The following is a 26,736-nucleotide window of genomic DNA, read 5'->3' on the forward strand; positions in this document are numbered from 1 at the left end:
GGGGCGGGGCTAAAGGCGGAACTGGGCCCGAACTAAGCTGGGACAAACTGGGCCTGAACCAGTGCAGAGTGAACTGGGACAAACTGGGATGAACTGGGCCTGAACCAGTGCAGAGTAAACTGGGATAAACTGGGCCCGAACCAGTACAGAGTGAACTGGGATAAACTGGGACAAACTGGGATAAACTGGGCCTGAACCAGTGCAGAGTGAACTGGGATAAACTGGAATAAACTGGGATAAACTGGGCCTGAACCAATATAGAGTGAACTGCGATAAACTGGAATAAACTAGGCCCAAACCAGTACAGAGTGAACTGGGAAAAACTGGGATGAACTGGGATAAACTGGGCCTGAACCAGTACAGAGTGAACTGGGATAAACTGGGATGAACTGGGATAAACTGGGCCTGAACCAGTACAGAGTGAACTGGGATAACTGGGACAAACTGGGATAAACTGGGCCTGAACCAGTGCAGAGTGAACTGGGATAAACTGGGACAAACTGGGACAAACTGGGATAAACTGGGATAAACTGGGCCTGAACCAGTACAGAGTGAATCGGGAAAAACTGGGATAAACTGGGCCCAACCCGGTGCAGAGTGAACTGGGATAAACTGGAATAAACTGGGATAAACTGGGCCTGAACCAGTGCAGAGTGAACTGCGATAAACTGGGATAAACGGGGCCCAACCCAGTACAGAGTGAACTGGGAAAAACTGGGACGAACTGGGATAAACTGGGCCTGAACCAGTGCAGAGTGAACTGGGATAAACTGGGATGAACTGGGATAAACTGGGATGAACTGGGCCCAACCCAGTACAGAGTGAACTGGGAAAAACTGGGACGAACTGGGATAAACTGGGCCTGAACCAGTGCAGAGTGAACTGGGATAAACTGGGACAAACTGGGATGAACTGGGCCCAACCCAGTACAGAGTGAATTGGGACAAACTGGGACAAACTGGGATAAACTGGGCCCCAACCCCCCCCCCCCCGCGCCATCCCCGGGGTGTCCCCAACCCCCCCTCCCCCCCCAAATTCGGGATTTTTGCCGCTCCCCCAAAAGCCCCAAAAAGCCCCAAAAGCCCCAAAAAGCCCCAAATTCCGCTGCCGAAATTCTCTTTATTGGGGGCTCTGGGGGGGTCCCCGGCGGCTCCGGGTGCGGGGGGGGCTCGGGGGGGGCTCGGGGACCCCAAAATCGCCCTCGGCAGCCGCGGGGGGGTCCCGGGGCCGTTTCCGGGCGTTTTGGGGCGCGTTTGGGGCTTTTTGGGCCGTCCCTGAACTCGGGGGATTTTTGGGGGGGTTCCGCGGGCTCCGGGGGGGATTTTGGGGGGTTCTGCGCCCACTGCGGGTCCTGGGGGGGCTCTGGGGAGGGGTCGAACCCCCCAAAAAAGCTTCAGGACCCTCTGAACCACCCCGGGGCCGTTTTGGGGCGTTTTGGGGCCGTTTTGGGGTATTTGGGGTGGGGTTTCGGGGCGTCCACGAATTTGGGGGGTCGCGGGGGGGATTTTGGGGGGGTCTGCGCCCGCTGCGGGTCCGGGGGGGGCTCGGGGGAGGGGTCGAGCTCCCGAATTGGGGCGGGGGCCGCGAGGGGGGGGGCTCGGGGGGGGGTCGGGGGTTTTTGGGGGAGTTTTTGGGATTTTTGGGGGGCGTTTTGGGGGGGGGTTTTGGGGGTTTTTTGGGGGTTTTTTTGTGGGGTTTTTTGGGGTTTTTGGGGGGTTTTTTGGGGGGTTTTTTGTGTTTTTTGGGGGGGTTTCTGGGGGGTTTTTTGGGGGGGTTTTTTGGGGGGTTTTGGGGGCGGGGGGAGGGCGAGGCGCTGCTGCAGGACCCCCGCCAGGAGCTGCTCGGCCGAGAGCAGGGGCAGCCCCGCGGCCACGGCCGGAGCCCACAGAGCCCGGTCCTGCTGACACGAGACCACCAGGACCCGCGGCTGGAGGCAACGGGGGGGACACAGGGGGGTCAGGGGGAGGCTGCACCCCAAATCTCACCCCGAAAAACCCAAAAAAGCCCGGTGAGAAACCCCAAAACACCCCCAGAAATAGCCCAAAACGACCCCAAATAGCCCAAAAATAGCCCAACCCCCCCAAAATAACCCAAACCCCCCCAAAATACCCCAAAATAGCCCAAAACCCCCCAAAAAACCCCCCAAAAACCCGCCCAAATACCCCAAAACACCCCCAAACCCCCCATAATACCCCAACCCCCCCCCCCCCAAATACCCCAAAATATCCCAGAAACCCAGTGAGAAACCCCAAAACACCCAAGAAATAGCCCAAAACCACCCCAAATAGCCCAAAATACCCCAAAACCTCCCCAAAACCCCCCGAAATACCCACAAACCACCCCAAATACCCCAAAATACCCCCCCAAATACCCCAAAACCTCCCCAAAACCCCCCAAAATACCCCCCAAAATACCCCAACCCCCCGCAAATACCCCCAAATAGCCCAAACACCCCAGAATAGCCCAAAATAGCCCAAATACCCCAAACCCCCTCAAAATACCCCAAAACTTCCCCAAATACCTCAAAATAGCCCAAACCCCCCCAAAACCCCCAAACCACCCCAAATACCCCAAACCCCCCAAAAAAACCCAAAACCCTCCCAAATGCCCCAACCCCCCCCAATACCCCAAAACCCTTCAAATACCCCAACATAGCCCAACCCCCCCCAAAACACCCCCAAATCCCCACAAATATCCCCAAAACACCTCAAAATACCCCAAAACCCCAGTGAGAAACCCCAAACCCCCCCGAAATACTCCAAAATAGCCCAACCCCCCCAAAATACCCCAACCCCCCCAAAATACCCCCAAACCCCTCCAAAATACCCCAACCCCCCCCCCAATTACCCCAAAACCACCTCAAAATACCCCAAAACCCCAGTGAGAAACCCGAAAATACCCCAAAAGCCCCCCCAAAGTTCCCAAAAATACCCCAAAATCCCAGTGGGAAACCCCCAAACACCCCAAAATATCCCAACCCCCCCAAATATTCCAAATACCCCCCAAAATACCCCAAACCCCCACAAATACCCCCAAAACCCAGGCAGAAACCCCCAAAGCCCCCCAAATATCCCAAAAGCCCCCCACATATCCCCCAAAATCCCAGTGAGAAACCCCCAAACACCCCAAAATACCCCAAAAGAAACCCCCAAAACCCAACAAATACCCCAAACCCACCCCAAAATACAAAACAAAAAAGTGAGAACCCCCCAAAACCCCCGCCCTCAAATACCCCCAAAACCCCAGTGAGAAACCCCAAAATACCCCAAATGCCCCCCAAAAATCCCCAAACCCCCCAAAATCCCAATGAGAAACCTCCCAAAGCCCCCAAATACCCCAAAAACCCCCGAAGTCCCCAAAATCCCAGCAAGAAACCCCAATACACCCCAAAAACCCCACAAATACCCCAAAACCCCAGCGAGAAACCCCAAATACCCCAAAATACCCCCAAAACCCCAGTGAGAAACAGCCCAAAACCCTGTGGGGAAACCCCAAAATGCCAGCGAGGAACCCCAAAAACCCCAAATCTCACCCCAAAACCCCCCCGGCGCCACGGGAGCCCCCACAGCTCCCCCCAAACCCCAACGGGATCCCCCAGGAACCCCCAATGTCCCCAACCCCCCCCAATGTCCCCAAATGTCCCCAAATGTCCCCAAGCGTCCTCCGGTGTCCCCAAACCCCCCAATGTCCCCCCAAATGTCCCCTCAATGTCCCCAACACCCCCAAACCCCCCCATCCCCATGTCCCCAATCCCCCCAGTGTCCCCCAAATGTCCCCCCAGTGTCCCCAGAACCCCCGTCCCCATTGTCCCCAATCCCCCCGGTGTCCCCCCAATGTCCCCATGATCCCCAACCTCCCCAGTGTCCCCCCGGTGTCCCTTCGGTGTGCCCCCAATGTCCCCAATGTCCCCAAAACCCCGTCCCCACTGTCCCTCCAATCCCCCTCGCTGTCCCCGCTGTCCCCTCCCTGTCCCCGCTGTCCCCTCACTGTCCCCTCCCTGTCCCCATTGCTGTCCCCTCCCTGTCCCCGCTGTCCCCGCTGTCCCCTCGCTGTCCCCTCCCTGTCCCCTCGCTGTCCCCGCTGTCCCCTCCCTGTCCCCTCCCTGTCCCCTCGCTGTCCCCTCCCTGTCCCCGCTGTCCCCTCCCTGTCCCCCCGCTGTCCCCTCCCTGTCCCCTCCCTGTCCCCATTGCTGTCCCCTCCCTGTCCCCCCGCTGTCCCCTCCCTGTCCCCTCCCTGTCCCCATTGCTGTCCCCTCCCTGTCCCCCCGCTGTCCCCTCACTGTCCCCTCACTGTCCCCTCCCTGTCCTCGCTGTCCCCTCGCTGTCCCCTCGCTGTCCCCATTGCTGTCCCCGCTGTCCCCGCTGTCCCCTCGCTGTCCCCTCGCTGTCCCCTCGCTGTCCCCTCACCGCGGGGCCCCGGGGCAGGCGGGGCAGGAAGGTGCCCCCACAGCAGGTGACGATGTCCCGAATGTCCTCGGGCCGCGGCCGCACGCTGGGGGTGACGTGAACCCCATAGCCCTGGGGACACGGGGACAGCGCTGGGGACACGGGGACAGCGCTGGGGACATCGGGGGACATCGGGGGGACATCGGGGACGTCGGGGACATCGGGGGGGACATCGGGGGCTTGGGGACATTGGGGGACACAGGGACATTGGGGACACGGGGACATCGGGGGATTGGGGACATCGGGGGATTGGGGACATTTGGGGGTTTGGGGACATTTGGGGACATCAGAGGGGTTGGGGACATTGAGGGAGTTACGGACACTCAGGGACATCGGGGACATCGGGGCCTTGGGGACATCATGGGGACATTGGGGGTTTGGGGAGTTTGGGGACATGGGGGGGTTGGGGACATTGGGGACAATGAAAGTGTTGGGGACATGGGGGGGTTGGGGACATTTGGGGACATCAGAGGGGTTGGAGACATTGGGGGGTTGGGGACATTGAGGGAATTATGGACACTCGGGGACATCGGGGACATTGGGGGGCTTGGGGACACTCAGGGACACCGGGGACATCGGGGCCTTGGGGACATTGGGGGCTTGAGGACATCGTGGGGACATGGAGAGGATTGGGGACTTGGGGACATTGGGGGATTGGGGACACTCAGGGACATTGGGGCTTGGGGACATTGGGGCTTGGGGACACCGGGGACATCGGGGGATTGGGGACGTTGGGGGGTTGGGGACATTTGGGGACATTGAGGGGATTGGGGACATTGGGGACATTTGGGGACAGTGGGGGCTTGGGGGGATTGAGGGGACATTGGGGACAGTGGGGGGACATCGAAGGGGTTGGGGACATCAAAAGGGTGTTGGGGACATCGCGAGGACGTTTGGGGACAGTCCCCTGCAGCGGGGGGTGACACCGAGCCCGGGGCTGGCTCAGGGCTGGGTTTGGGGACATTTGGGGACATTTGGGGACAGTCTCCTGCAGCGGGGGGTGACACCGAGCCCGGGGCTGGCTCAGGGCTGGGTTTGGGGACATTTGGGGACATTTGGGGACAGTCCCCTGCAGCGGGGGGTGACACCGAGCCCGGGGCTGGCTCAGGGCTGGGTTTGGGGACATTTGGGGACATTTGGGGACAGTCCCCTGCAGCGGGGGGTGACACCGAGCCCGGGGCTGGCTCAGGGCTGGGTTTGGGGACATTTGGGGACATTTGGGGACAGTCCCCTGCAGCGGGGGGTGACACCGAGCCCGGGGCTGGCTCAGGGCTGGGTTTGGGGACATTTGGGGACATTTGGGGACAGTCCCCTGCAGCGGGGGGTGACACCGAGCCCGGGGCTGGCTCAGGGCTGGGTTTGGGGACATTTGGGGACATTTGGGGACAGTCACCTGCAGCAGGGGCTGGCGCCGAGCCCGGGCCAGCGCCGAACGCAGCCGGAGGCCGAGGGGGGGACACCGGGGCAGGAACGGAGCTGGGGACAGCGGGCGGCCACCGTGGGAACTCTGGGGACACAGGGGACAGCGGGGTCACCCAGGGCCACCGTGGGAACTCTGGGGACACTGGGGACACCCACGGCCACCCACACTCGCCGCTGTCCCCAAGGCCACCCCCCACTGTCCCCAAGGCCAACCCCCTCCTTGTCCCCAAAGCCACCCCAGTGTCCCCAAGCCCGTCCCACTGTCCCCAAGGCCACCCTCATCCCCCGATGTCCCCAAGGCCACCCCCGTGTCCCCAAGTGCCCCATCCTCAGTGTCCCCATTGTCCCCAGTGTCCCCAAGGCCACCCCAGTGTCCCCAAGTCCCCTTTCCTTGTCCTCAGAGACCCTGATTGTCCCCAAGCCCCCAGTGCCACCCCTGATGTCCCCAATGTCCCTGATTGTCCCCAAGGCCCCTGTGCCACCCCAGTGTCCCCAGTGTCCTCAATGTCCCCAATATCTGATTGTCCCCAAGCCCCCAGTGTCCCCAGTGTCCCCCTGATGTCCCTGATTGTCCCCAATGTCCCCAACCCCCCCCCAATGTCCCTGGTGTCACCTGGAGCAGCCACTCAGGGCTGCAGTGTCCCCAGTGCCACCCCAATGTCCCCCATGTCCCCAATCCCCCTGGATGTCCCCACTCCTCCAGTGCCACCCCAATGTCCCCAATACCTGATTGTCCCCAAGCCCCCAGTGCCACCCCAGTGTCCCCAGTGTCCCCTCGATGTCCCTGATTGTCCCCAAGCCCCCAGTGCCACCCCAGTGTCCCCTCAATGTCCCTGATTGTCCCCAAGCCCCCAGTGCCACCCCAGTGTCCCCAGTGTCACCTGGAGCAGCCACTCGGGGGTGACGATGGGCACGCCCCTGGCCAGGGCACAGAGCAGCTTCAGCGTCCGCCGGGCGCCGTCGGTCACCAGGTGGCTGCAGTCGTGCACCGACGTGGCCTCGGTGCCACCCAGCGTGCCCAGGGCCACCAGCAGCGCCGGGGAGGCCACCAGGCCCGTGAACAGCACCTGGGGACACGAGGGGACACAGAGGGGACATTGGGGACAGCCCCGAGTGCCACCAGGCCCGGGGACAGCACCTGGGGACACGAGGGGACACAGAGGGGACATTGGGGACAGCCCCGAGTGCCACCAGGCCTGGGGACACAGAGGGGACACTGAGGACAGCCCCGAGTGCCACCAGGCCTGGGGACACAGAGGGGACACTGGGGACAGCCCTGAGTGCCACCAGGCCCGGGGACAGCACCTGGGGACACGAGGGGACACAGAGGGGACACTGGGGACAGCCCCGAGTGCCACCAGGCCTGGGGACACAGAGGGGACACTGGGGACAGCCCCGAGTGCCACCAGGCCCGGGGACAGCACCTGGGGACACGAGGGGACACAGAGGGGACATTGGGGACAGCCCCGAGTGCCACCAGGCCTGGGGACACAGAGGGGACACTGGGGACAGCCCCGAGTGCCACCAGGCCTGGGGACACAGAGGGGACACTGGGGACAGCCCTGAGTGCCACCAGGCCCGGGGACAGCACCTGGGGACACGAGGGGACACAGAGGGGACACTGGGGACAGCCCCGAGTGCCACCAGGCCTGGGGACACAGAGGGGACACTGGGGACAGCCCCGAGTGCCACCAGGCCCGGGGACAGCACCTGGGGACACGAGGGGACACAGAGGGGACACTGGGGACAGCCCCGAGTGCCACCAGGCCCAGGGACACAGAGGGGACATTGGGGACAGCCCCGAGTGCCACCAGGCCCGGGGACAGCACCTGGGGACACGAGGGGACACTGGGGACAGCCCCGAGTGCCACCAGGCCCAGGGACATGGAGGGGACACTGGGACACGCTGAGGACAGGTTGGGGACATCCCTGAGGGGGTTGGGGACACCTGGGGGACACTGGGAGGCGTTGGGGACAGACTGGGGACATCCCTGGGGGGTTTGGGGACACGTTGGGGACATCCCTGGATGGGTTGGGGACACCTGGAGGACACTGGGACACACTGGGACACGCTGGGGACACGCTGGGGACACACTGGGGACACGGGCAGGTGCCACCAGCCCCGGAAGAGCAGCTGGGGACAGCGGGGACTGGGAGGGGCACTGGTCCGTACTGGGAGCACTGGGAGGTCACTGGTCTGTACTGGTCCATGCTGGGAGGTCACAGGTCCATACTGGTCTGCACTAGTCCATACTGGGAGGACTGGGGGGGCTCAGTGGGTTGTACTGGCTTCTACTGGTCTATACTGGTTCCTATCGGTCTGTACTGCTCAATAGTGGTCTCCCCTGGTCTAATCAGTCTGTACTGGTCCATACTGGTCTCCAATGGTCTGTATTGGCCCATACTAGTTCATACAGCTCCCTACTGGTCCATACTGGTCTACACTGGTCTATACTAGTCCATATTGGTCTGTACGGGTCCGTACTGGTCCATATTAGTCCACACTGGTCTATACTGGTTTCTACCAGTCCGTACTGGTCCACACTGGTCCGTACTGGTCCCCCGGTCCCCACTGTTCCCTCCTGGTCCGTATTGCTCCGTACTGGTCTGTAGTGGTTCCTACTGGTCCACGTTAGTCCGTACTGCTCCATATTAATGCACCCTGGTCAATACTAACCTATACTGGTTCATACTGGTCCATACTGGTTCATACTGGTCCGTACTGGTCCCTACTGGTCTGTACGGGTCTGTACTGGTCCATGCTGGTCCGTACTGGTCCATACTGGTTTGTACTGGTCCATACTGGTTTGCACTAGTCCATACGGGTCTTTATTGATTCATACCAGTCTGTATTAGTCTGTATGGGTCCATACTGGTCTGTACTGGTCCGTACTAGTTTATGTTGGTCTCTAGCGGCCTGTACTAGTCCATGGTGGTTTCTACTGGTCCGTAGCAGTCCATACTGGTCTTTACTGGTCCCTACTGCTCCATGCTGGTCTGTACTGGCCCATACTGATCCCCCACTGATCTGTATTGGTCCGTATTGGTTTGTACTGGTCCATACTGGTCTCTATTGGTTCCTACTAGTCTGCATTGGTCTGTAGTGGTCCATGCTGGTCTGTATTGGCCTGTATTAGCTCATGCTAGTTTCTACTGGTCCATACCACTCCATACTGGTCTTTACTGGTCTGTACTGGTCCTTACTGGTCTGTACTAGTCCATACTGCTTCACACTGGTCTTTACTGGTCTCTACTGGTTCATACTGGTCTTTATTGATCTGTGCTGCTCTGTTCTGGTTGTTACTGGTCTCTACTGGTCCATGCTAGTCCATACTGGTCCATACTGGTTCCCCCCTTACCCGGATGGGGGCGGGGCCCGGCGCCGTCCGGGGCCGGAGCCTGCGCTTGGCGCCCCCTGCTGGCTCCTCCTCCTGTGGGGGCGGGGTCACCGCCGAGCCCCGCCCACTTCCTTTTATGGGCACAGAGGGCGGGGTCACCTCATGCCCCTCCCCCGATTGGCTCCGCCTCGTCTGGGGGCGGGGCTTGGGCGATGGGCGGGGCCTCTGAGCTTGGCCACGCCCCCTCTCCGTGGGGGAGGGGCCGGCGGAGGCCCCGCCCCCTCTGCGCTCGGCCAATCGCAGGCTGCGCCGCACCTGGGGGGGAGGGGCGACAGTGGGGACCCCAAAATCCACCCGGGACCCCCCAAAATCCATCCAGGACCCCCCAAAATCCACCTGGGACCCCCAAAAATCCACCCGGGGACCCCAAAAATCCACCCTGGACCCCCCAAAATCCACCCGGGACCCCCCAAAATCCACCCGGGACCCCCAAAATCCATCCAGGGACCCCCAAAAATCCACCCAGGGACCCCAAAATTCACCCGGGACCCCCAAAATCCATCCAGGGACCCCCCAAAATCCACCCAAGGACCCCAAAATCCACCCGGGACCCCCAAAATCCATCCAGGACCCCCCAAAATCCACCCAAGGACCCCAACATCCATCTGGGACCCCCAAAAATCCACCCAGAGACCCCCAAAATCCACCCAGGACCCCCAAAATCCATCCTGGGACCCCCAAAAATCCTCTCAGGGACCCCCAAAACCCACCCGAGATCCCCAAAATCCCCTCAGGGACCCCAAAAATCCACCTGGGACCCCCAAAATCCACCCAGGGACCCCAAAATCCACCCAGGACCCCCCAAAAATCCACCAGGGACCCCCAAAAAATCCACCCAGAGACCCCCAAAATCCACCCTGAGACCCCAAAATCCACCCTAGGACCCCCAAAAATCCACCTGGGACCCCAAAAATCTGCCCAGGAACCCCAAAATCCACCCAGGACCCCAAAATCCCCCCAGAACCCCCGAAATCTCATCGGGGACCCCCCCAAATTCACCCCAAAATCCCCCTGGGACCCCTCAAACCCTTCAGGGACCCCCCCAAATTCACCTGCGGGGTGGGCGGGGCCTCCTCTGCCTGGGGGGCGGGGCCTGGGGGACCCCCAACATCTGGATTTGGGCTCTCCCGCCGCACATCTGGAGCCCGGGGCTGGCCCGCGGCCACCTTGGGGCTCTCCACATCTGGACCCGGGGGCGGGAACAGCTGGGTGGCCACATCTGGATTGGGGAGCCCCTCCCCCTCCTCCACATCTGGACGGGGAGCCGGGAACAGCTGGGTGGCCACATCTGGATCGTGGGGCCCCTCTCCCTCCTCCACATCTGGGCGGGGGGCCGGGAACAGCTGGGTGGCCACATCGAAGCCCTCCCCCTCCTCCACATCTGGATCTGGGCTCCCCGCCCCCACATCTGGCACGCTGAGCTCGCTCGGGGCCCCAACATCTGGATCCGGGGGTGGGAACAGCTGCGTGGCCACATCTGGATCGGGGGAGGGGCTCCCCGGCTCCTCCACATCTGGAATCCCAGGGCCTTCGGGGGCTCCTCCGACATCGGGAGGGGGCAGGAACAGCTGGGTGGCGGCCACATCTGGATCTGACTCTGACTCCTCCTCCTCCTCCACATCTGGAACCCCGCGCCCACCCCGGCTCGTTCGGAGGCGTTTCGGGGGCCCAACATCTGGATCCGGGGGCAGGAACAGCTGGGTGGCCACATCTGGATCCGGCCCTTCCTCCTCCTCCTCCTCCTCCACATCTGGAATCCCGGGTGCGCTCCGGGTCCTTCGGAGCCGTTCCGGCCTCCTCCCAACATCTGGATCCGGGGGCAGGAACAGCTGGGTGGCGGCCACATCTGGATCCGAGTCCGAGTCCGAGTCCCCCCCTGCCACATCTGGAATCCCGGCCGCGGTTTGGGCCACCCCGAGCCTCTGGGGGCTGCCAACATCTGGATCCGGGGCTTCCGGCCCCACATCTGGAGCTCCAGGGTCGTTCTGGGCCATTCGGAGCCGTTCCGGGGGCCGAACATCTGGATCTGGCTCCTCCCCCTCCACAGCTGGATCCGGGGCTGGGAACAGCTGCGTGGCCGCCACAGCTGGATCCGGGCTCCCCGCCCCCACATCTGGAGCTCCGGGGTCGTTCTGGGTCATTTGGAGCCCTTTCCGGGGCTCCACATCTGGATCCTCCTCCACGTCTGTGTCGCTCTCCACCAGCAGCCCCATTTTTGGGCACGAAACATCTGGATTCGGGGTCTCCGCTGCCACATCTGGAGTTTCGGGCACGCTTTGGGTCATTTTGAGCCGTTCTGAAGCCTCAACATCTGGATCCTCCTCCACATCTGTGTCGCTCCCACACCCCATTTTTGGACGTGAAACATCTGGATTTGGGAGTTTCCGCCCCACATCTGGAGTTTCGGGCACATTTTGGGTCGTTGCCAGTTGCTTTGGGGGCTCCACACCTGGATCCGCCTCCACATCTGTGTCACTGCCCACCAGCTGTGCCCCAAGCCCATTTCGGGGGCACGAAACATCTGGATTTGGGGTCTCCGCTGCCACACCTGGAGTTTCGGGCACGCTTCGGGTCATTTTGGGCCATTTCCGGGACTCCACATCTGGATCCTCCTCCACATCTGTGTCACTCTCCACCAGCAGCTCCTGGGCTCTGGTTTCTGGGTGAGAAACATCTGGATTCGGGAGTTTCCGCCCCACATCTGGAGTTCCGGGCACGTTTTGGGTAATTTTGCCTTGCTTTGGGGGCTCCACATCTGGATCTGCCTCCACATCTGTGTCACTGCCCACCAGCTGTGCCCAACGCCCATTTCGGGGGCCGAGAACATCTGGACTCGGGGTCTCCGCTGCCACACCTGGAGTTTCGGGCACGTTTTGGGTCATTTGGAGCCGTTTTGGGGACTCCACATCTGGATCCTCCTCCACATCTGTGTCACTCTCCACCAGCAGCGCCCCACGCCCCATTTTTGGGTGCAAAACATCTGGATTCGGGAGCTTCCGCCCCACATCTGGAGTTTCGGGCACGTTTTGGGTCATTTCCCGTCCTTCTGAGGTCCGAACACCTGGATCCGCCTCCTCCTCCTCCACATCTGTGTCGCTCTCCACCAGCAGCGCCCTGTGGCCGGATTTGGGGCCGGGAACATCTGGATTCGGGGTCCTCAGCCGCACATCTGGAGTTTCGGGCACGTTTTGGGTCATTTTGAGCCGTTTTAGGGGCTCCATATCTGGATCCTCCTCCACATCTGTGTCGCTCTCCACCAGCAGCGCCCTGTGACCGGATTTGGGGCCGGGCACATCTGGATTCGGGGGTTTCCGCCCCACATCTGGAGTTTCAGGCACGTTTCGGGGCGTTTTCCGTCTTTTTGAGGGCCGAACATCTGGATCCGCCTCCTCTCCCTCCACATCTGTGTCGCTGTCCACCAGCAGCATCCGGGGTCTGATTTTTGGGCGTAAAACATCTGGATTCGGGGGGTTCCGCCGCACATCTGGAGTTCCGGGGACGTTTTGGGTCATCTTGAGCCGTTTCGGGGGCTCCACATCTGGATCCGCCTCCTCCCCCTCCACATCTGTGTCGCTGCCCACCGGCTGTGCCGCACGCCCGGTTCTGGTAGCGCCAACATCTGGATTCGGGGTCCCCACCTCCACATCTGGAGCTCCGGGCACGTTCCGGGGCGCTTTCCGTCCTTTCGAGGGCCGAACATCTGGAACTATCCCCTCCTCCTCCTCCCCCTCCACATCTGTGTCGCTCTCCACCACCAGCGCCCCGCGCCCGTTTTTAAGCCCCGCAACATCTGGATTCGGGGGTTCTGGCTGCACATCTGGAGCTCCAGGGACGTTCCGGGGCGCTTTCCGTCTTCCCGAGGGCCGAACATCTGGATCCGCCTCCTCCTCCTCCTCCACATCTGTGTCGCTCTCCACCAGCAGCATCCGGGCTCTGATTTTTGGGTGTAAAACATCTGGATCCGGGGGTCTCTGCCCCACATCTGGGGCCCCGGGCGCGTTTTGGGCCGCTCTCGGCGTTTCCGGGCTTCCGACATCTGGATCCGGCCCCTCCCCCGCCACATCTGGGGCATTTCGGGGGCAGGGAAGGTGTTTTGGGGGCCCCCCGACATCTGGGGGCACAGCTGGATCCTCCAGGGCGCTGGAAAGGGGAAGGAGTTGGAGGGGGGAGGGGCTCAGGAATTTGGGACCCCCCCCAAAAATCCCCCAGGGACCCAAAAATGACCCAAAGAGCCCCAAACCCCCCCAAACTGCCCCAAAACCGTCAAAAAATGCCCCAAGGAGCCCAGAACCCTCACAGGGACCCCCAAAAATGCCCCAAAACTGTCCCTGGGACCCCCAACCCCCCCAAAAAATGCCCCTGAAACCCCAACCCCCCCCCCCAAACGGTCCAGGGACCCCCCCCAAATCCCCCTAAACCACCCCAGGACCCTCCCAAAATGTCCCAGAGACCCCCAAAATCCCCTCAGTTCCCCTCCCCCCCCCAAACTGCCCAAATTACCCCAAGGACCCCCAAAATCGCTGAGAGACCCCAAAACTTCCCCCAAAGGGCCCAAACCACCCCAGGACCCCCCAAGATCCCTCAGGGACCCCAAAGCCCCCTCAGGGACCCCAGACTCCCCTCAGAAGCCCCCAAACTGCACTCAGGGACCCCAAACTCCCCTCAGGGACCCCCACATCCCCTCAGAAACCCCCAAACTTCCCTCAGGGACCCCAAACCTCCCTCAGGGACCCCAAACTTCCCTCCGGAACCCCCGAACTCCCTCAAGAACTCCCACCTTCCCTCAGGAACACCCAAGCCCCCCCTCAGGGACCTCAAACTTCCCCCACGAACCCCAAATTCCCTCACGGAACCCCCAACTCCCCTCAGGCACCCCCAATCCCCCCTCAGGGACCCCAAACTCCCCTCAGGAAGGCCCAACCTCCCTCAGGAACCCCCCCAAATGATCCCCCTGAGACTCCAACCCCCACCAAGGACCCCTCCGACCCCTCTTGTGGCCCCCAAATCCCCTGCAGGAGCCCCCAACCTCCCCCCGGAACCCCAAATCGCCCCAAATTCCCCCCAAACTCCCTCAGAGTCCCCCAAAAGCGGCCCCGATCCCCCCCCCCGCTCACCCCTCCCGCGCCATCACCGCCGGGCCCCGCCCCCCGCGCTCCCATTGGCGGCTCTCTCCGCGCGCCAACGCCTATCCGCGCTTTTCATTGGCCCCTGCGGACGTCAATCATCGCCAGACCACCGAGACGAGGCGGGGCGGTCCTCCGAGAGCGGCGGAGCGCCGGTGGGAGGGGTTTAAAAGGGGTTTTGACTAATGGAGGGGCAGAATGAAGGATTGACAGAAAGATTGACCAATGGAATCGCGGGGAGCGGGCGGCGCCGACCAATGGGAGCCGCGGCTTTGTCCTATATGAGCGCGCGCGGGGCCGCGACCGCCGCCATTTTCGCCGCCGCCGCGCTCGCGCCTTTGCTCCGCTCTTAAAGGGGCCGCGCCGCCTCTTTTTTTTTTCTGTTCCCTTTTCCAAGCGCCTCAGCGCCGTCCGGGTGGGCCCGAGACCCCCCCATCACACACCGCCGCCGCCATGAGGGAGATCGTCCACATCCAGGCGGGCCAATGCGGCAACCAGATCGGCGCCAAGGTGAGCGGGGCGGGCCCCACCTCCATCCCGCGCCGCGGCGGCGTTGCCCCTTTAAGAGCCCCCCCCCCCCCCCGCGCGCGAAGACAAAGGGTGACCCAAAACAGGGCGATTTCCCCCAAAAATCGGCGTTTTCGCGCCAAAACGATACCTGCGGGGGAAGGACGCGGTGCCAAATTTAGCGGGTTTGGGTTAAAATGAGGCGATTTTGTCGCTGAATGAGGATTTGGGGTGTCTGACCGCGCCCCCCCCCCCCCCACGCGGCCGCAAAATGGCGGCTCTGGGCGGCGGCCCCGAAACGCGGCGGTTTCGCCCCCAAAATCGCCTTTTTTGGGTTGTTTTAGGATGAAATAACGATTCCTTGCTCGTTTAAATGCATATTTTAAAGATTCGGTCGCAAATGGCGCTTTTTGCCCCAAATCGTGGAGGGTTCAGCCGAGAATGGGCGGGGAAGGCGCCAAAATGGCGGCGAAGAGCCCCGAAATTAAAGGATTTATCCCCAGAATTGAGATTCTCACAATGATTTCCTCCTGATTTAGTGCAAAAAGTGATTTTTTTAGGGTTTTTTAAAACACGGATGTTTAAGTGCTGCTTTTCCAGACCCGAAATCGGTTCTTTCCACCTCAACATTCGGTCTTTTCTCCCCTAATTTTGTCTGTTTTCACGCCCAAATGATCAAATTTCACCTGAAAAAGGCGGATTTTGTGCCCCAAAAAGCAGATTTTTCTGACCCCCAAACGGGGCGTGAACCCGGAGGGGTTCCAGACCTGAGAATGGGAGGGTGTAACCCAAGGGAAAAAAGCGATTTAATCCTCACAATAAAGCTTTTTAGCCCCAAAATCCGAGGCGTGGCGCCGCTTTTTGTTCCAGAATCGGGGTTTTTTATCCCAAATCGGGGTTTTTTTCTCTGCTAAATAAAGGATTTGAAGCTGGAGGATTTTATTCTCAAATCCGCCACTTTTTTATGCCTCAAGTGTGGATTTTGTGCCTTTAAATTGTGATTTTTCAGCAGTAAAATGCTGTTTGTCCTCTCCGGCATCAGCTTTGTTTCCTGAAAATGCTTTTTTTTCCCCTAAAAAAGAACAATTTCCCTCCCCAAAGAGATATTTTAATTCTTAAAACATTAATATTTGCACCTTAAATGAGGTTTTTATTTCATTTCTGAGCGGTTTTGCTGCTAAAAATGCGGATTTTTGTCCCTCTGAAACCTTTCCCAGCCCCAAAATGGAGCTCGGCAGCTCCAGCTCAGCATCTTTGTTCTCCAAAACGCCGATTTTGCTCCAAAATGAGGATTTTTATCCCTCAGCGCGGATTTTTGAGGCTAAAAAGGGATGAATTTGTTTCCTAAAAAGGCGATTTGGGGTTAAAATTGGGGTTTTTTTGCAGTCCGAAGGGAGTTCCCAGCTCCAAAATGGAGGTTTCCAGCCCCAAAATGGAGGTTCGGGGGAAGAACCGCAGCTTTGTGCTCCTAAATCCGCTTTTTTTACCTCAAAATCACCGCTCCAGCTCCGAAATTCACCTTTTTAATTTCAATTTTTTTTTTTAATTAGACGAATTGGGGATTTTTGCCCTAAAAAGCGTCATTTTAGGCCTTGGAATTTGCGATTTTTCCCACCGCAGCGTTGTTTTTTGTGCTTCAAAAACCCCTTTTTGCCCCCCAAAATTACTTCAACCCCAAAACTGTCGCTTTTACCCCCAAATTTGTTTTTTTATTTGTCTTTAAATGTCCATTTCTGTCCAGAAATCGCCATTTTCAGCCCCAAATTCGCCTCTTTGTGTCCGCAGACCGCATTTCCTGCGCCCTACAGGGACTTTTTCCACCCCAAACCCAAATCTTTGTTCTCCAAAAAGCCTCAAATTGGAGTTTTTAGCCCCAAAATGGGATTTTTTTTTTGGTTTGCAAAGGAGGTGTTGGACCAAAATTGGGATTTTGGCGCCCAAAAAAAGGTTCTTTTTTTCTACAGAAAATTTTAGTGTTTAAGAGGTCGAATTTATTCTCAAAAATTGTATTTTAGCCCCAAACCCCCATTTTTTCACCCCAAAATTGGCTTTTTTTACCCTTAAAAGCCCTTTTTTGTTCCATAATCCACATTTCTGTCACTAAGTTCTCGATTTCTGCTCCGAATTCCCATTTTTAACCAAAAATTGCGATTTTTAACCTCCTGTGTTCCAAGCCTCCAAAACGCAGGGATTTTTCCCAAAAATGCTGATTTTTTTTAAACAAAATTTGACCTTTTTAAAATCCTTTTTTTCCTCGCTTGCCTAAAATCTCCATTTTTTCCCCCAAATTGACATTTTTAGGACCCATTTCTTTCCTACAACCCCCAAAATTGCCCTTTTTAACTCATTTCTCCCAACAGCCCCAAAATCACCGGTTTTTAACCCATTTCTACCCACAACCCCCCAAAATGCCGGGTTTTAACCCATTCCTTCCCTTAGCTCCAAAATCTGCATTTTTAAGCCTATTTCTGCCTTATTTTCACCCCAAATTGCTAGTTTTTAATCTGCTTTTCTCGCTCAGCCCCAAAATTGACGTTTTTGAAGGCATTTTTGCTTTTTGGTGCCAAAATTGTCATTTTTTGTATGAATTTCTCCCTCATAATTCTCAAAGCTCCATTTTTATTGCAAACCGCTGCTTTTTTAACTTTTTTTCTTTATTTTGCTAATCCAAAAATAACCGTTTTTTATTATAATAATAACCAAGTTCCTGTTTCAACCCCATTCCTCCCTCCACGGTCCCAAAATCGCCGTTTTTCACCTCATTTTCCCCTTCGGCCGCACTCCCTCCTCTCCTTCCCTTGGGCCCATTTTTAACCCCAAACCCCCAAATTTGGGGAACCCCAATTTCCGGAGGGGAGTTTTGGGTGTAAAAACCCTGATTTTGGGTCCAGAAGAGCCGATTTTGGGGGCGTTTGTTTGAATTTGAACGTTTTTGCCGCCATTTCCCCGCGTTCCCGCCCTTTTTAGGGGGCGGGGCCGCGCTGCTCTGGCCACGCCCCCACCACCAAGCCACGCCCACTCCGTGTGGCCACGCCCCCAAATCGCATTAAAAGCCGAAAAATCGCATTTTTAACCCCAAAAACTGGCCGTGGGTTAGTGGGAGGGGCTTGTCTGACCCGGCCTCTCAAGCCCCGCCCACCCCGGCTTGGCCACGCCCCCATCTCACCCTTAAAGTCCCCAAATTGGGGGGTTTTACCCCAAAATTTGTTCCAGGTGTGGGTGGAGTTTTCCTGGCTCTGCTCGTCATTAAGCCCCGCCTCTTTTGTCCTTGGCCACGCCCTAAATTTCTCCTAAATACTCCCCAAATCCTCGTTTTTTTCCCCAAAACAAATCCTGGCTGTGGGTGGGGTGGGGCTGACCCCATCCCTGCCTTGGCCACGCCCCCAAATTCCTTTAAATTCCCCAAATCCTTCGGTTTTCCCCCAAAAACGCAGCCATGGGGAGGTAGGCGGGGCCAGACTCAAATTCTCGTTTTCCTTTAAGGTTCCAAAATCCCCTTTTTTGTCCCCAAAATGAACCCCAGGCAGAACAAAGTGGGCGTGGCCTGTGTGACCCCACCCCTCCTTGAGCCCCGCCTCCTTTAACCCTGACCACGCCCCCCAATTTCCACCCTAAAATCTCCATTTTTCATCCCCAAATTCCAGTTTTTTCCCCCAAAATGGTGGGGGGGGGGGGGTGTGGGGTGTGGGCGTGGCCCACGTGACCCCACCCCCACAAGCCACGCCCCCTTCAGCCCCAGACCACGCCCCCAACGTTTAATTCCCTTTGCACCCTAAAATCACCATTTTTTAGACCCAAATCCCCAGGTTTTTCCCCCAAAATCCAGTCCTGGGTGTAGCAAAGTGGGCGTGGCTCACCCGACCCCACCCCTCCACAAGCCCCGCCCCCTTTAACCCCTGGCCACGCCCCCAGCTCCATTTTAGCCTCCCAAACCCCCATTTCCCACCTGAAAACCCCCATTTTTTTTTTTTTTTCCCGCAAATCCTCCTTTTTCCCCTCAAAACCCTGCCTGGGGTGGGTGTGGCCACCTGACCCCACCCCTGCCCCAGGCCCCGCCCCTTTTAACCCCTGACCTTGCCCCCAACCCCCCAATTTCCCCCCTAAAACCCCCGTTTTTCCACCTAAAATCCTGATTTTTTTTCACCGAAAATCCTCATTTCTTTGCCCGAAATGCCCGTTTTTCACCCCAACGGCACGGCCCTGCAGTTCTGGGAGGTGATCAGCGACGAGCACGGCATCGACCCCACGGGCACCTACCACGGCGACAGCGACCTGCAGCTGGACCGCATCAGCGTCTACTACAACGAGGCCACGGGTGGGGACATTGGGGGTGTTCGGGGACGTTTGGGGACAGCCGGTGGCACTCGGGGACAGCTGTCACCCCCCATCCGGGGTGGCACCGGGTGGCATCGGGTGGCATTTGTCACCTTCTCCCGGTGTTGGTTTGTCACCTTTGGTGTCACCCTGTGCTCTGTCACCTTCCTGGTGTCACCCTGTGCCCTGTCACCCCTGGTGTCACCCTGAGCATCATCTCTTGTTGTCACCCTGTTCTCTGTCACCTCGTGGTGTCGCTCTGTCTTTTGTCACCCCCTGATGTCACCCCATCCTTTGTGCCCTCCTAGGTGCCATCCTGTCCTGCGTCACCCTTGTGGGTGTCACGCTGTTCTCTGTCACCCCCTGGTGTGACCCTGAGCATCATCTCTTGGTGTCACCCTGTCCTGTGTCACCTTCCTGGTGTCACCCTGTCCTTTGTGCCCTCCCTGCTGCCACCCTGTCCGCTGTCACCCCCTGGTGTCACCCTGTTCTTTTGTCCCTTCCCTGGTGTCACCCTGTGCTTTGTCACCTCTTGGTGTCACCCTGTCCTTTGTTACGCTCTGGCTGTCACTTTGTTCCCTGTCACCCCCTGGTGTCACCGTGTCCTTTGTTCCCTCCCCGGTCTCATCTGTCCCTCGTCACCTCCCAGGTGTCACCGTGTTCTTTGTCACCTCTTGGTGTCACCCTGTCCTTTGTGCCCTCCTAGGTGCCATCCTGTCCCCTGTCATCTCTGAGTGTCACGTTGTTCTCTGTCACCCCCTGGTGTGACCCTGAGCATCATCTCTTGTTGTCACCCTGTTCTCTGTCACCTTTTGATGTCACCCTGTCCTTTGTGCCCTCCCTGGTGCCACCCTGTCTGCTGTCACCTCTTGGTGTCACCCTGTTCTCTGTCACCCCCTGGTGTCACCCTGGTGCCACCGTGTTCTCTGTTACCTGTTGGTGTCACCCTGTCTCCTATCACCCCCTGGTGTCACCCACTTCTGTATCACCCCGTGGTGTCACCCTGTCCTCTGTCACCTCTTTGGTGTCACCTTGTGCTTTGTCCCCTCCCTGGTCCCATCTGTCCCTTGTCACCTCCCAGGTGTCACCTTGTCTTTTGTCACCCTCTGGGTTCTGCCCTGTCACCTCCTGGTGTTACTTTGTTGTTTGTCACTTCTTGGTGTCACCCTGTCCCCTGTCACTGCTCTGGTGCCACCTTGTTCTGTGTGACACCCTTGGTGTCACTTTAATCTCCCCGGTGTCACCCTGTCCCCTGCCACCCCCTTGGTGTCACCCTGTGCTCTGTCACCTCTTGATGTCACCCTGTCCCCTGTCACCCCCTTGGTGTCACCCTGTCCCCTGCCACCCCCTGGGTGTCACCTCTTTTCTGTCACCTGTTGGTGTCACTTTGTCACCCCCCCAGCGTCACCTTGTCACCCCCTGGGGTTGCTTTGTCCCATCTTGGGCTGATTTTGGGTTGGTTTGGGGTGATTTTACGTGGCTTCAGGGTGGGTTTGGGGCGATTTTGGGTGGGCTTGGAGTGATTTTAGGTAATTTTGGGCAGTTTTGGGGCAGTTCCGGGTGCTTTTGGGGCCGTTCCGGGTGCTTTTGGGGCTATTCCAGATGGTTTTGGGGCCGTTCCGGGTGCTTTTGGGGCCATTCCGGGTGCTTTCGGGCCAGTTTGGCCGTTCCCGGGCCGCTCGGGGCCGTGTCCCCTGCGCGTGCCCCCGCTGACGTCCCCGCTGTCCCCAGGGGGTAAATACGTGCCCAGGGCCATCCTGGTGGACCTGGAGCCCGGCACGATGGACTCGGTGCGCTCCGGCCCCTTCGGGCAGATCTTCCGGCCCGACAACTTTGTCTTCGGTGAGTGACGGGGGGGACATTGGGGACACCTGGGGGCTTCTGAGGGACATCTGGGGGGACACTGGGGACACCTGGAGACACCTGGGGACGTTTGGGGACACCTGGGGGCTCCTGAGAGACATCTGGGGGAACATCGGGGACACCTGGGACACCTGGGGGGGGATATCAGGGACATCTGGGGGGGACATTGGGGACACCTTGGGGACACCTGGGGGGGACATCGGGGACACCTGGGGGCTCCTGAGGGACATCTGGGGACACCTGGAGACACCTGAGGGCATTTGAGGACAATCTGGGGGCTCCTGAGGGACATCTGGGCACACCTGGGAGTGTTTGGGACACGACGCCCCTGGGGACACCTGGGGGCTCCTGAGGGACATCTGGGGACACCTGGAGACACCTGAGGGACATTTGGGGACAATCTGGGGGCTCCTGAGGGACATCTGGGCACACCTGGGAGTGTTTGGGACACGACGCCCCTGGGGACACCTGGGGGCTCCTGAGGGACATCTGGGGACATTTGGAGACACCTGAGGGACATTTGGGGACACCTGGGGGGGACATTAAGGACATTTGGTGGCTGCTGAGGGACATTTAGGGACACCTGGGGGTGAGTGGGGGTCTCTAGGACACACCTGGGGACACCTGGGAGTGTTTGGGACAGCCCTGGGGATTCCTGAGGGACATCGGGGACACCTGGGGGCTCCTGAGGGACATCTGGGGACACCTGGGGGTGAGCAGGGACAACTGGGGGGGACATCAGGGACACCTGGTGGCTCCTGAGGGACATTTAGCGATGCCTGGGGGTGAGTGGGGACCTTGGGGACACCTGGGAGTATTTGGGACACCCCCGGGGACTCCTGAGGGACATTTGGGGACACCTGGGGGTGAGTGAGGGACACTTGGGGACACCTGGGACACACCTGAGGACATCTGGGGACATCGGGGACACCTGGGGGCTTCTGAGGGACACTGGGGACACCTTGGGGACAGCTGGGATGGGACACGCTCCAGGACATCAGGGCCACACGTGGGACAGCGGGGTGGTGGCCCCGAGGGGTGGCAGGGCCCCAAAGGGGACATCAAGGTCCCCAAGTGTCCCCAAAGTGGAGTCTGGAGGTCCTCGAGGTCCCCACAGGTGGTGTTGAGGTCCCCAAGGAGGGGAGGAAGGTCCCCAAGGGTGGTTTGGGGCTCTCTCAGGTCCCCAGAGATCGTTTGAGGTGTTTGAAGATGGTTTGAAGGTCCCCAGAGATGGTTTGAGGTGCCCCGAGATGGTTTGAAAGCCATCAAGAACCCCAAGGTTGGTTCAGGGTTCCCAGAGGTGCTTTGAGACTCTCCAAGGACCTCAGCCTTGGTTCAAAGGTCTCCAGAGCTGTTTAAAGGTTCTCCAAGTGGTGATGGTGGTGCTCAAGGTCCCCAGGGGTGGTTTGAGGTCCCCAGAGATGATTTGAGGTCTGCAAAGGTGGATTAAAGGTTTCCAGAGATGGTTTGAAGGCCATCGAGAAGCTCAGGGTTGGGTTGAGGGTGTCGAAAGGTGTTTTGCGGTCTGCAAACGTGGTTTGAAAGTCATCAAGAACACCAAGGTGGGTTGAGGGTCTCCAAAGGTGCTTTGAGGGTCTCCAAGGATTTCAGCCTTGGTTCAACAGTCTCCAAAGGTGCTTTGAAGGTTCTCCAAGTGGTGATGGTGGTGCTCGAGGTCCCCAAACGTGGTTTGAAGTGCTCAGAGGTGGTTTGATGGTCATCAAAAACCTCAAGGTTGGGTTGAGGTTTCCAAAAGTGCTTTGAGGTCCCCAAAGATGGTTTAAAGCCCTTTAGAGATGGTTTGAAGGTCTTCAAGAAGCTCAAGGTCGGATTAGGGTCTCCAAAGATGCTTTGAAGGTTCTTGGAGTGTTGATGGTGGTGCTTGAGGTCTCCAAAGGTGGTTTGAGGTTCCCAAAGATGGTTTGAGGTCCCCAAAGGTGGTTTGAGGATCTTCAAGAATCCCAGTTTTGGTTGAGGGTCTCTAAAGGTGCTTTGAAGTCTCCAAAGGTGCTTTGAGGTTCCCAGAGGTGGTTTGAGGTCCCCAGAGGTGGTCTGATGGTTATCAAGAACCTCAAGGTTGGGTTGAGGGTCCCCAAAAGTGCTGTGAGGTTCCCAGAGGTTTTCAAAGGTGCTTTGAGGTTCCCAACAATGGTTTGAGATCCCTAGAGGTGGTTTGATGGTCATCAAAAACCTCAAGGTTGGGTTGAGAGTCTCCAAGGGTGCTTTGAGGTCTCCAGAAGTGGTTTGAGGGTCATCAAAAACCTCAAGGTTGGGTTGAGAGTCTCCAAGGGTGCTTTGAGGTCTCCAGAAGTGGTTTGAAGGTTCCTAAAGGTGGTTTGAAGCTCTTCAAGTTCCTCAAGGTTGGGTTAAGGGTCTCCAAAGGTGCTTTGAAGGTCCCTAAAGATGGTTTGAAGGTCATCAAGAACCCCAAGGTTGGGTTGAGGACCCCAGAGGTGCTTTGAGGGGGTCCCCAGGCTCGGTTCGAAGGCCTCCCGGCCCCAGCTCACGCCGCTCTCTGTCCTCCCTCTCCCCTCTCAGGCCAAAGCGGCGCCGGCAACAACTGGGCCAAGGGTCACTACACGGAGGGCGCCGAGCTGGTGGACTCGGTGCTGGACGTGGTGCGCAAGGAGGCCGAGAGCTGCGACTGCCTGCAGGGCTTCCAGCTGACGCACTCGCTGGGCGGCGGCACCGGCTCGGGCATGGGCACGCTGCTGATCTCCAAGATCCGCGAGGAGTACCCCGACCGCATCATGAACACCTTCAGCGTGGTGCCGTCGCCCAAGGTGTCGGACACGGTGGTGGAGCCCTACAACGCCACGCTGTCGGTGCACCAGCTGGTGGAGAACACGGACGAGACGTACTGCATCGACAACGAGGCGCTCTACGACATCTGCTTCCGCACCCTCAAGCTGACCACGCCCACCTACGGCGACCTCAACCACCTGGTGTCGGCCACCATGAGCGGCGTCACCACCTGCCTGCGCTTCCCCGGGCAGCTCAACGCCGACCTGCGCAAGCTGGCCGTCAACATGGTGCCCTTCCCTCGGCTGCACTTCTTCATGCCCGGCTTCGCGCCGCTGACGTCGCGCGGCAGCCAGCAGTACCGCGCCCTCACCGTGCCCGAGCTCACCCAGCAGGTGTTCGACGCCAAGAACATGATGGCCGCCTGCGACCCGCGGCACGGCCGCTACCTCACCGTGGCCGCCGTCTTCCGCGGCCGCATGTCCATGAAGGAGGTGGACGAGCAGATGCTCAACGTGCAGAACAAGAACAGCTCCTACTTCGTGGAGTGGATCCCCAACAACGTGAAGACGGCCGTGTGCGACATCCCGCCGCGCGGCCTCAAGATGGCCGTCACCTTCATCGGCAACAGCACGGCCATCCAGGAGCTCTTCAAGCGCATCTCGGAGCAGTTCACGGCCATGTTCCGCCGCAAGGCCTTCCTGCACTGGTACACGGGCGAGGGCATGGACGAGATGGAGTTCACCGAGGCCGAGAGCAACATGAACGACCTCGTCTCCGAGTACCAGCAGTACCAGGATGCCACGGCCGAGGAGGAGGAGGATTTCGGCGAGGAGGCCGAGGAGGAGGCCTGAGGGGCCCTGACCGGCGGCGTCAACCCAACCCCTCCCCCCCCCGGCATCGTTGGAGGGCGGCGCTTTCAGCGTCGTCGTCATCGTCCTTCGTCATCGTCGTCCTTCGTCATCGCCAGCGGTGGCAGCGGAGTCCCCACCCGACCTTCAGCGTTGTCCTCGTAGTGCTCGAGCTTCATCGTCGGCATCCTCGGAGAGTCCCTGGTCTTCATCGTCAGAGAGTCCTTGGTCTTCATCGTCATTGTTGAAGAGTTCCCAACCTTCCTCATCAAGGTCAGAGCACCCAACCTTCATCATCATCATCCTCAAAGAGTCCCTGGTCTTCATTGTCATCGTTGAAGAGTTCCCAACCTTCATCATCATCATTTTCAAAGAGTCCCTGGTCTTCATCATCGTTGAAGAGTCCCCAGCCTTCATCATCATGGTCAGAGCTCCCAACCTTCATCGTTGTCATCCTCCAAGAGTCCCTGGTCTTCATCATCGTCGTTGAAGAGTTCCCAAGCTTCATCATCGTCATCCTCCAAGAGTCCCTGGTCTTTGTCATCATCATTGAAGAGTCCCCAGCCTTCATCATCACGGTCAGAGCGCCCAACCGTCATCATCGTCATCTTTGAAGAGTCCCCGGCCTTCGTCGTCGTCATCGTTGAAGAGTCTCCACTCTTGATCGCAGTCAGAGCTCCCGACCTTCGTCATCGTCAGCGGTGAAGAATCCCTGGCCTTCGTCATCTTCATCATCATCAGAGAGTCCCTGAGAGTCTCCAGCCTTCGGCACCGAGAAGCCCTTGACCTTCATCATCCTCACCGTGGAGGAGCCCTTGACCTTCATCATCCTCACCGTGGAGGAGCCCTTGACCTTCCTCATCGTCGTTGGACCTTCGCCCTCCTCATCCTCAGGAGCTCCTGACCTTCACCATCGGCACCGGGACCCCTGGACCTTCATCCTCCTCATCCTCCTCGTCCCCCCCGCGCCCCTCCCCCGCTGCTGCCGCGGCCTCGCGTCCCCTCCCCGCCCCCGTCGGTTCCGCTTCCTTTTCCCCAATTTTCCTTCATTTTTCCCCAAATTTTCGTTCATTTTTCCCCATTTTCGTTCATTTTTCCCCAGATTTTTGTTCATTTTCCCCATTTTTGTTCATTTTCCCCAATTTTCCTTCATTTTTCCCCAAATTTTTATTGATTTTTCCCAATTTTGAGCCATTTCCCCCCCATTTTTTGGGGCGGTTTTGCCCCAATTTTTGTCATTTTTTCCCCAATTTTTCTCTGTTTTCCCCATTTTTTCTCCATTTCCCCCACTTTTTTGTTCATTTCTCCCCAGTTTCTCTCTGTTTTCCTCCAGTTTTGTTCATTTTTTCCCTTTTTTTTTCCCATTTTTTGTTCCTTTTTCCAAATTTTTTCCATTTTCCCAGTTTTTTCAATTTTCTAAATTTTTTCCATTTTTCCCCATTTTTCCCAGCTTTTGTTTGTTCTTCCCACTTTTTTATTCATTTTTCCCATTTTTTCTCCATTTTCCCCCAATTTTTTTATTCATTTCTCCCCAATTTTTCTTCACCTTTTTCCCACTTTTTCTCCATTTTTCCAAATTTTTCTCCGTTTTTCCCCATTTCCGTTCATTTTTCTTCATTTTTCCCCTTTTTCCCTCCATTTTTCCCACTTTTTCATTTTTTCCCAATTTTCGTTCCTTTTTCCCCATTTTTTTTCTCCATTTTTGCCCAATTTCTGTTCATTTTCCTCAATTTTTTCCCCAATTTTTTCTGCATTTTTCCCAATTGTTGTTCATTTTTCCTCCGTTTTTTCCCCATTTCCGTTCATTTTTCCCCATTTCTGTTTATTTTTCCCAATTTCCCTCCGTTTTGCCCCGTTCCCGTTCCCCTTTGCCCGTTTTCCCCCCGTTTTGCCCCGTTCCTGGATGGTTTTTTTGCCCGTTCTCGGATGGTTTTTTTTGCCCGTTTCTTTGGTTTTTCATATTGAAAAGTCGCCCCCGGGTCCGGAATAAACTCGGGATGGAAAAGCGGCTCCGGCCCCGTCCTGGGGTCACTCTGGGGTCACCTGGGGGGTCCTGGGGTCACTGGGGTCA

General features: G+C 58.2%; 2 protein-coding genes across 3 annotated transcripts; one reads left to right on the forward strand and one right to left on the reverse strand.

Annotated features, from left to right (window-relative positions):
• Positions 1-1,119: 1,119 nt before the first annotated feature.
• On the reverse strand, positions 1,120-14,466 carry MDC1 (mediator of DNA damage checkpoint 1). The gene is made up of 8 exons (XM_048289640.1): positions 14,380-14,466; positions 10,318-13,405; positions 9,227-9,520; positions 6,749-6,934; positions 5,839-5,952; positions 4,407-4,517; positions 1,731-1,927; positions 1,120-1,279 (listed from the first exon to the last, which is right to left on the reverse strand). The coding sequence occupies exons 1-8, from the start codon at positions 14,391-14,393 to the stop codon at positions 1,120-1,122; spliced, it is 4,164 nt and encodes a 1,387-aa protein (XP_048145597.1). The 5' UTR covers positions 14,394-14,466.
• A 237-nt stretch (positions 14,467-14,703) lies between these two features.
• Positions 14,704-25,371, forward strand: LOC125318851 (tubulin beta chain). 2 transcript variants are annotated; one of them, XR_007200521.1, is made up of 5 exons: positions 14,746-14,898; positions 19,102-19,210; positions 20,941-21,051; positions 23,611-25,158; positions 25,223-25,371. XR_007200521.1 is itself a non-coding variant. In XM_048289769.1 (4 exons), exons 1-4 carry the CDS (start codon positions 14,842-14,844, stop codon positions 24,666-24,668), a joined length of 1,335 nt encoding a protein of 444 aa, XP_048145726.1. In that variant the 5' UTR covers positions 14,704-14,841; the 3' UTR covers positions 24,669-25,371. The 2 variants fall into 2 exon arrangements, 1 of the variants encoding a protein (XP_048145726.1); XM_048289769.1 differs by having other exon boundaries at positions 14,704-14,898; positions 23,611-25,371.
• Positions 25,372-26,736: the final 1,365 nt, after the last annotated feature.

This window comes from Corvus hawaiiensis, chromosome 31, assembly GCF_020740725.1.
Source record: "Corvus hawaiiensis isolate bCorHaw1 chromosome 31, bCorHaw1.pri.cur, whole genome shotgun sequence".
Taxonomy (NCBI): domain Eukaryota; kingdom Metazoa; phylum Chordata; class Aves; order Passeriformes; family Corvidae; genus Corvus; species Corvus hawaiiensis.

Excerpts from the sequence above, each read along its gene's own strand:
- MDC1 (XM_048289640.1), bottom strand. Across the intron at positions 5,953-6,748 it reads CCCCCGAGTGGCTGCTCCAG|AGTTCCCACGGTGGCCGCCC; the intron begins GTGACACTGGGG and ends CTGTGTCCCCAG. Across the intron at positions 1,280-1,730 it reads CCCCCCCAAAAAACACAAAA|TTCAGGGACGGCCCAAAAAG; the intron begins AACCCCCCAAAA and ends AAATCCCCCGAG.
- LOC125318851 (XM_048289769.1), top strand. The coding sequence starts at position 14,842 with ATGAGGGAGATCGTCCACATCCAGGCGGGCCAATGCGGCAACCAGATC. Across the intron at positions 14,899-19,101 it reads GCAACCAGATCGGCGCCAAG|TTCTGGGAGGTGATCAGCGA; the intron begins GTGAGCGGGGCG and ends ACGGCCCTGCAG. Across the intron at positions 21,052-23,610 it reads GCCCGACAACTTTGTCTTCG|GCCAAAGCGGCGCCGGCAAC; the intron begins GTGAGTGACGGG and ends CTCCCCTCTCAG.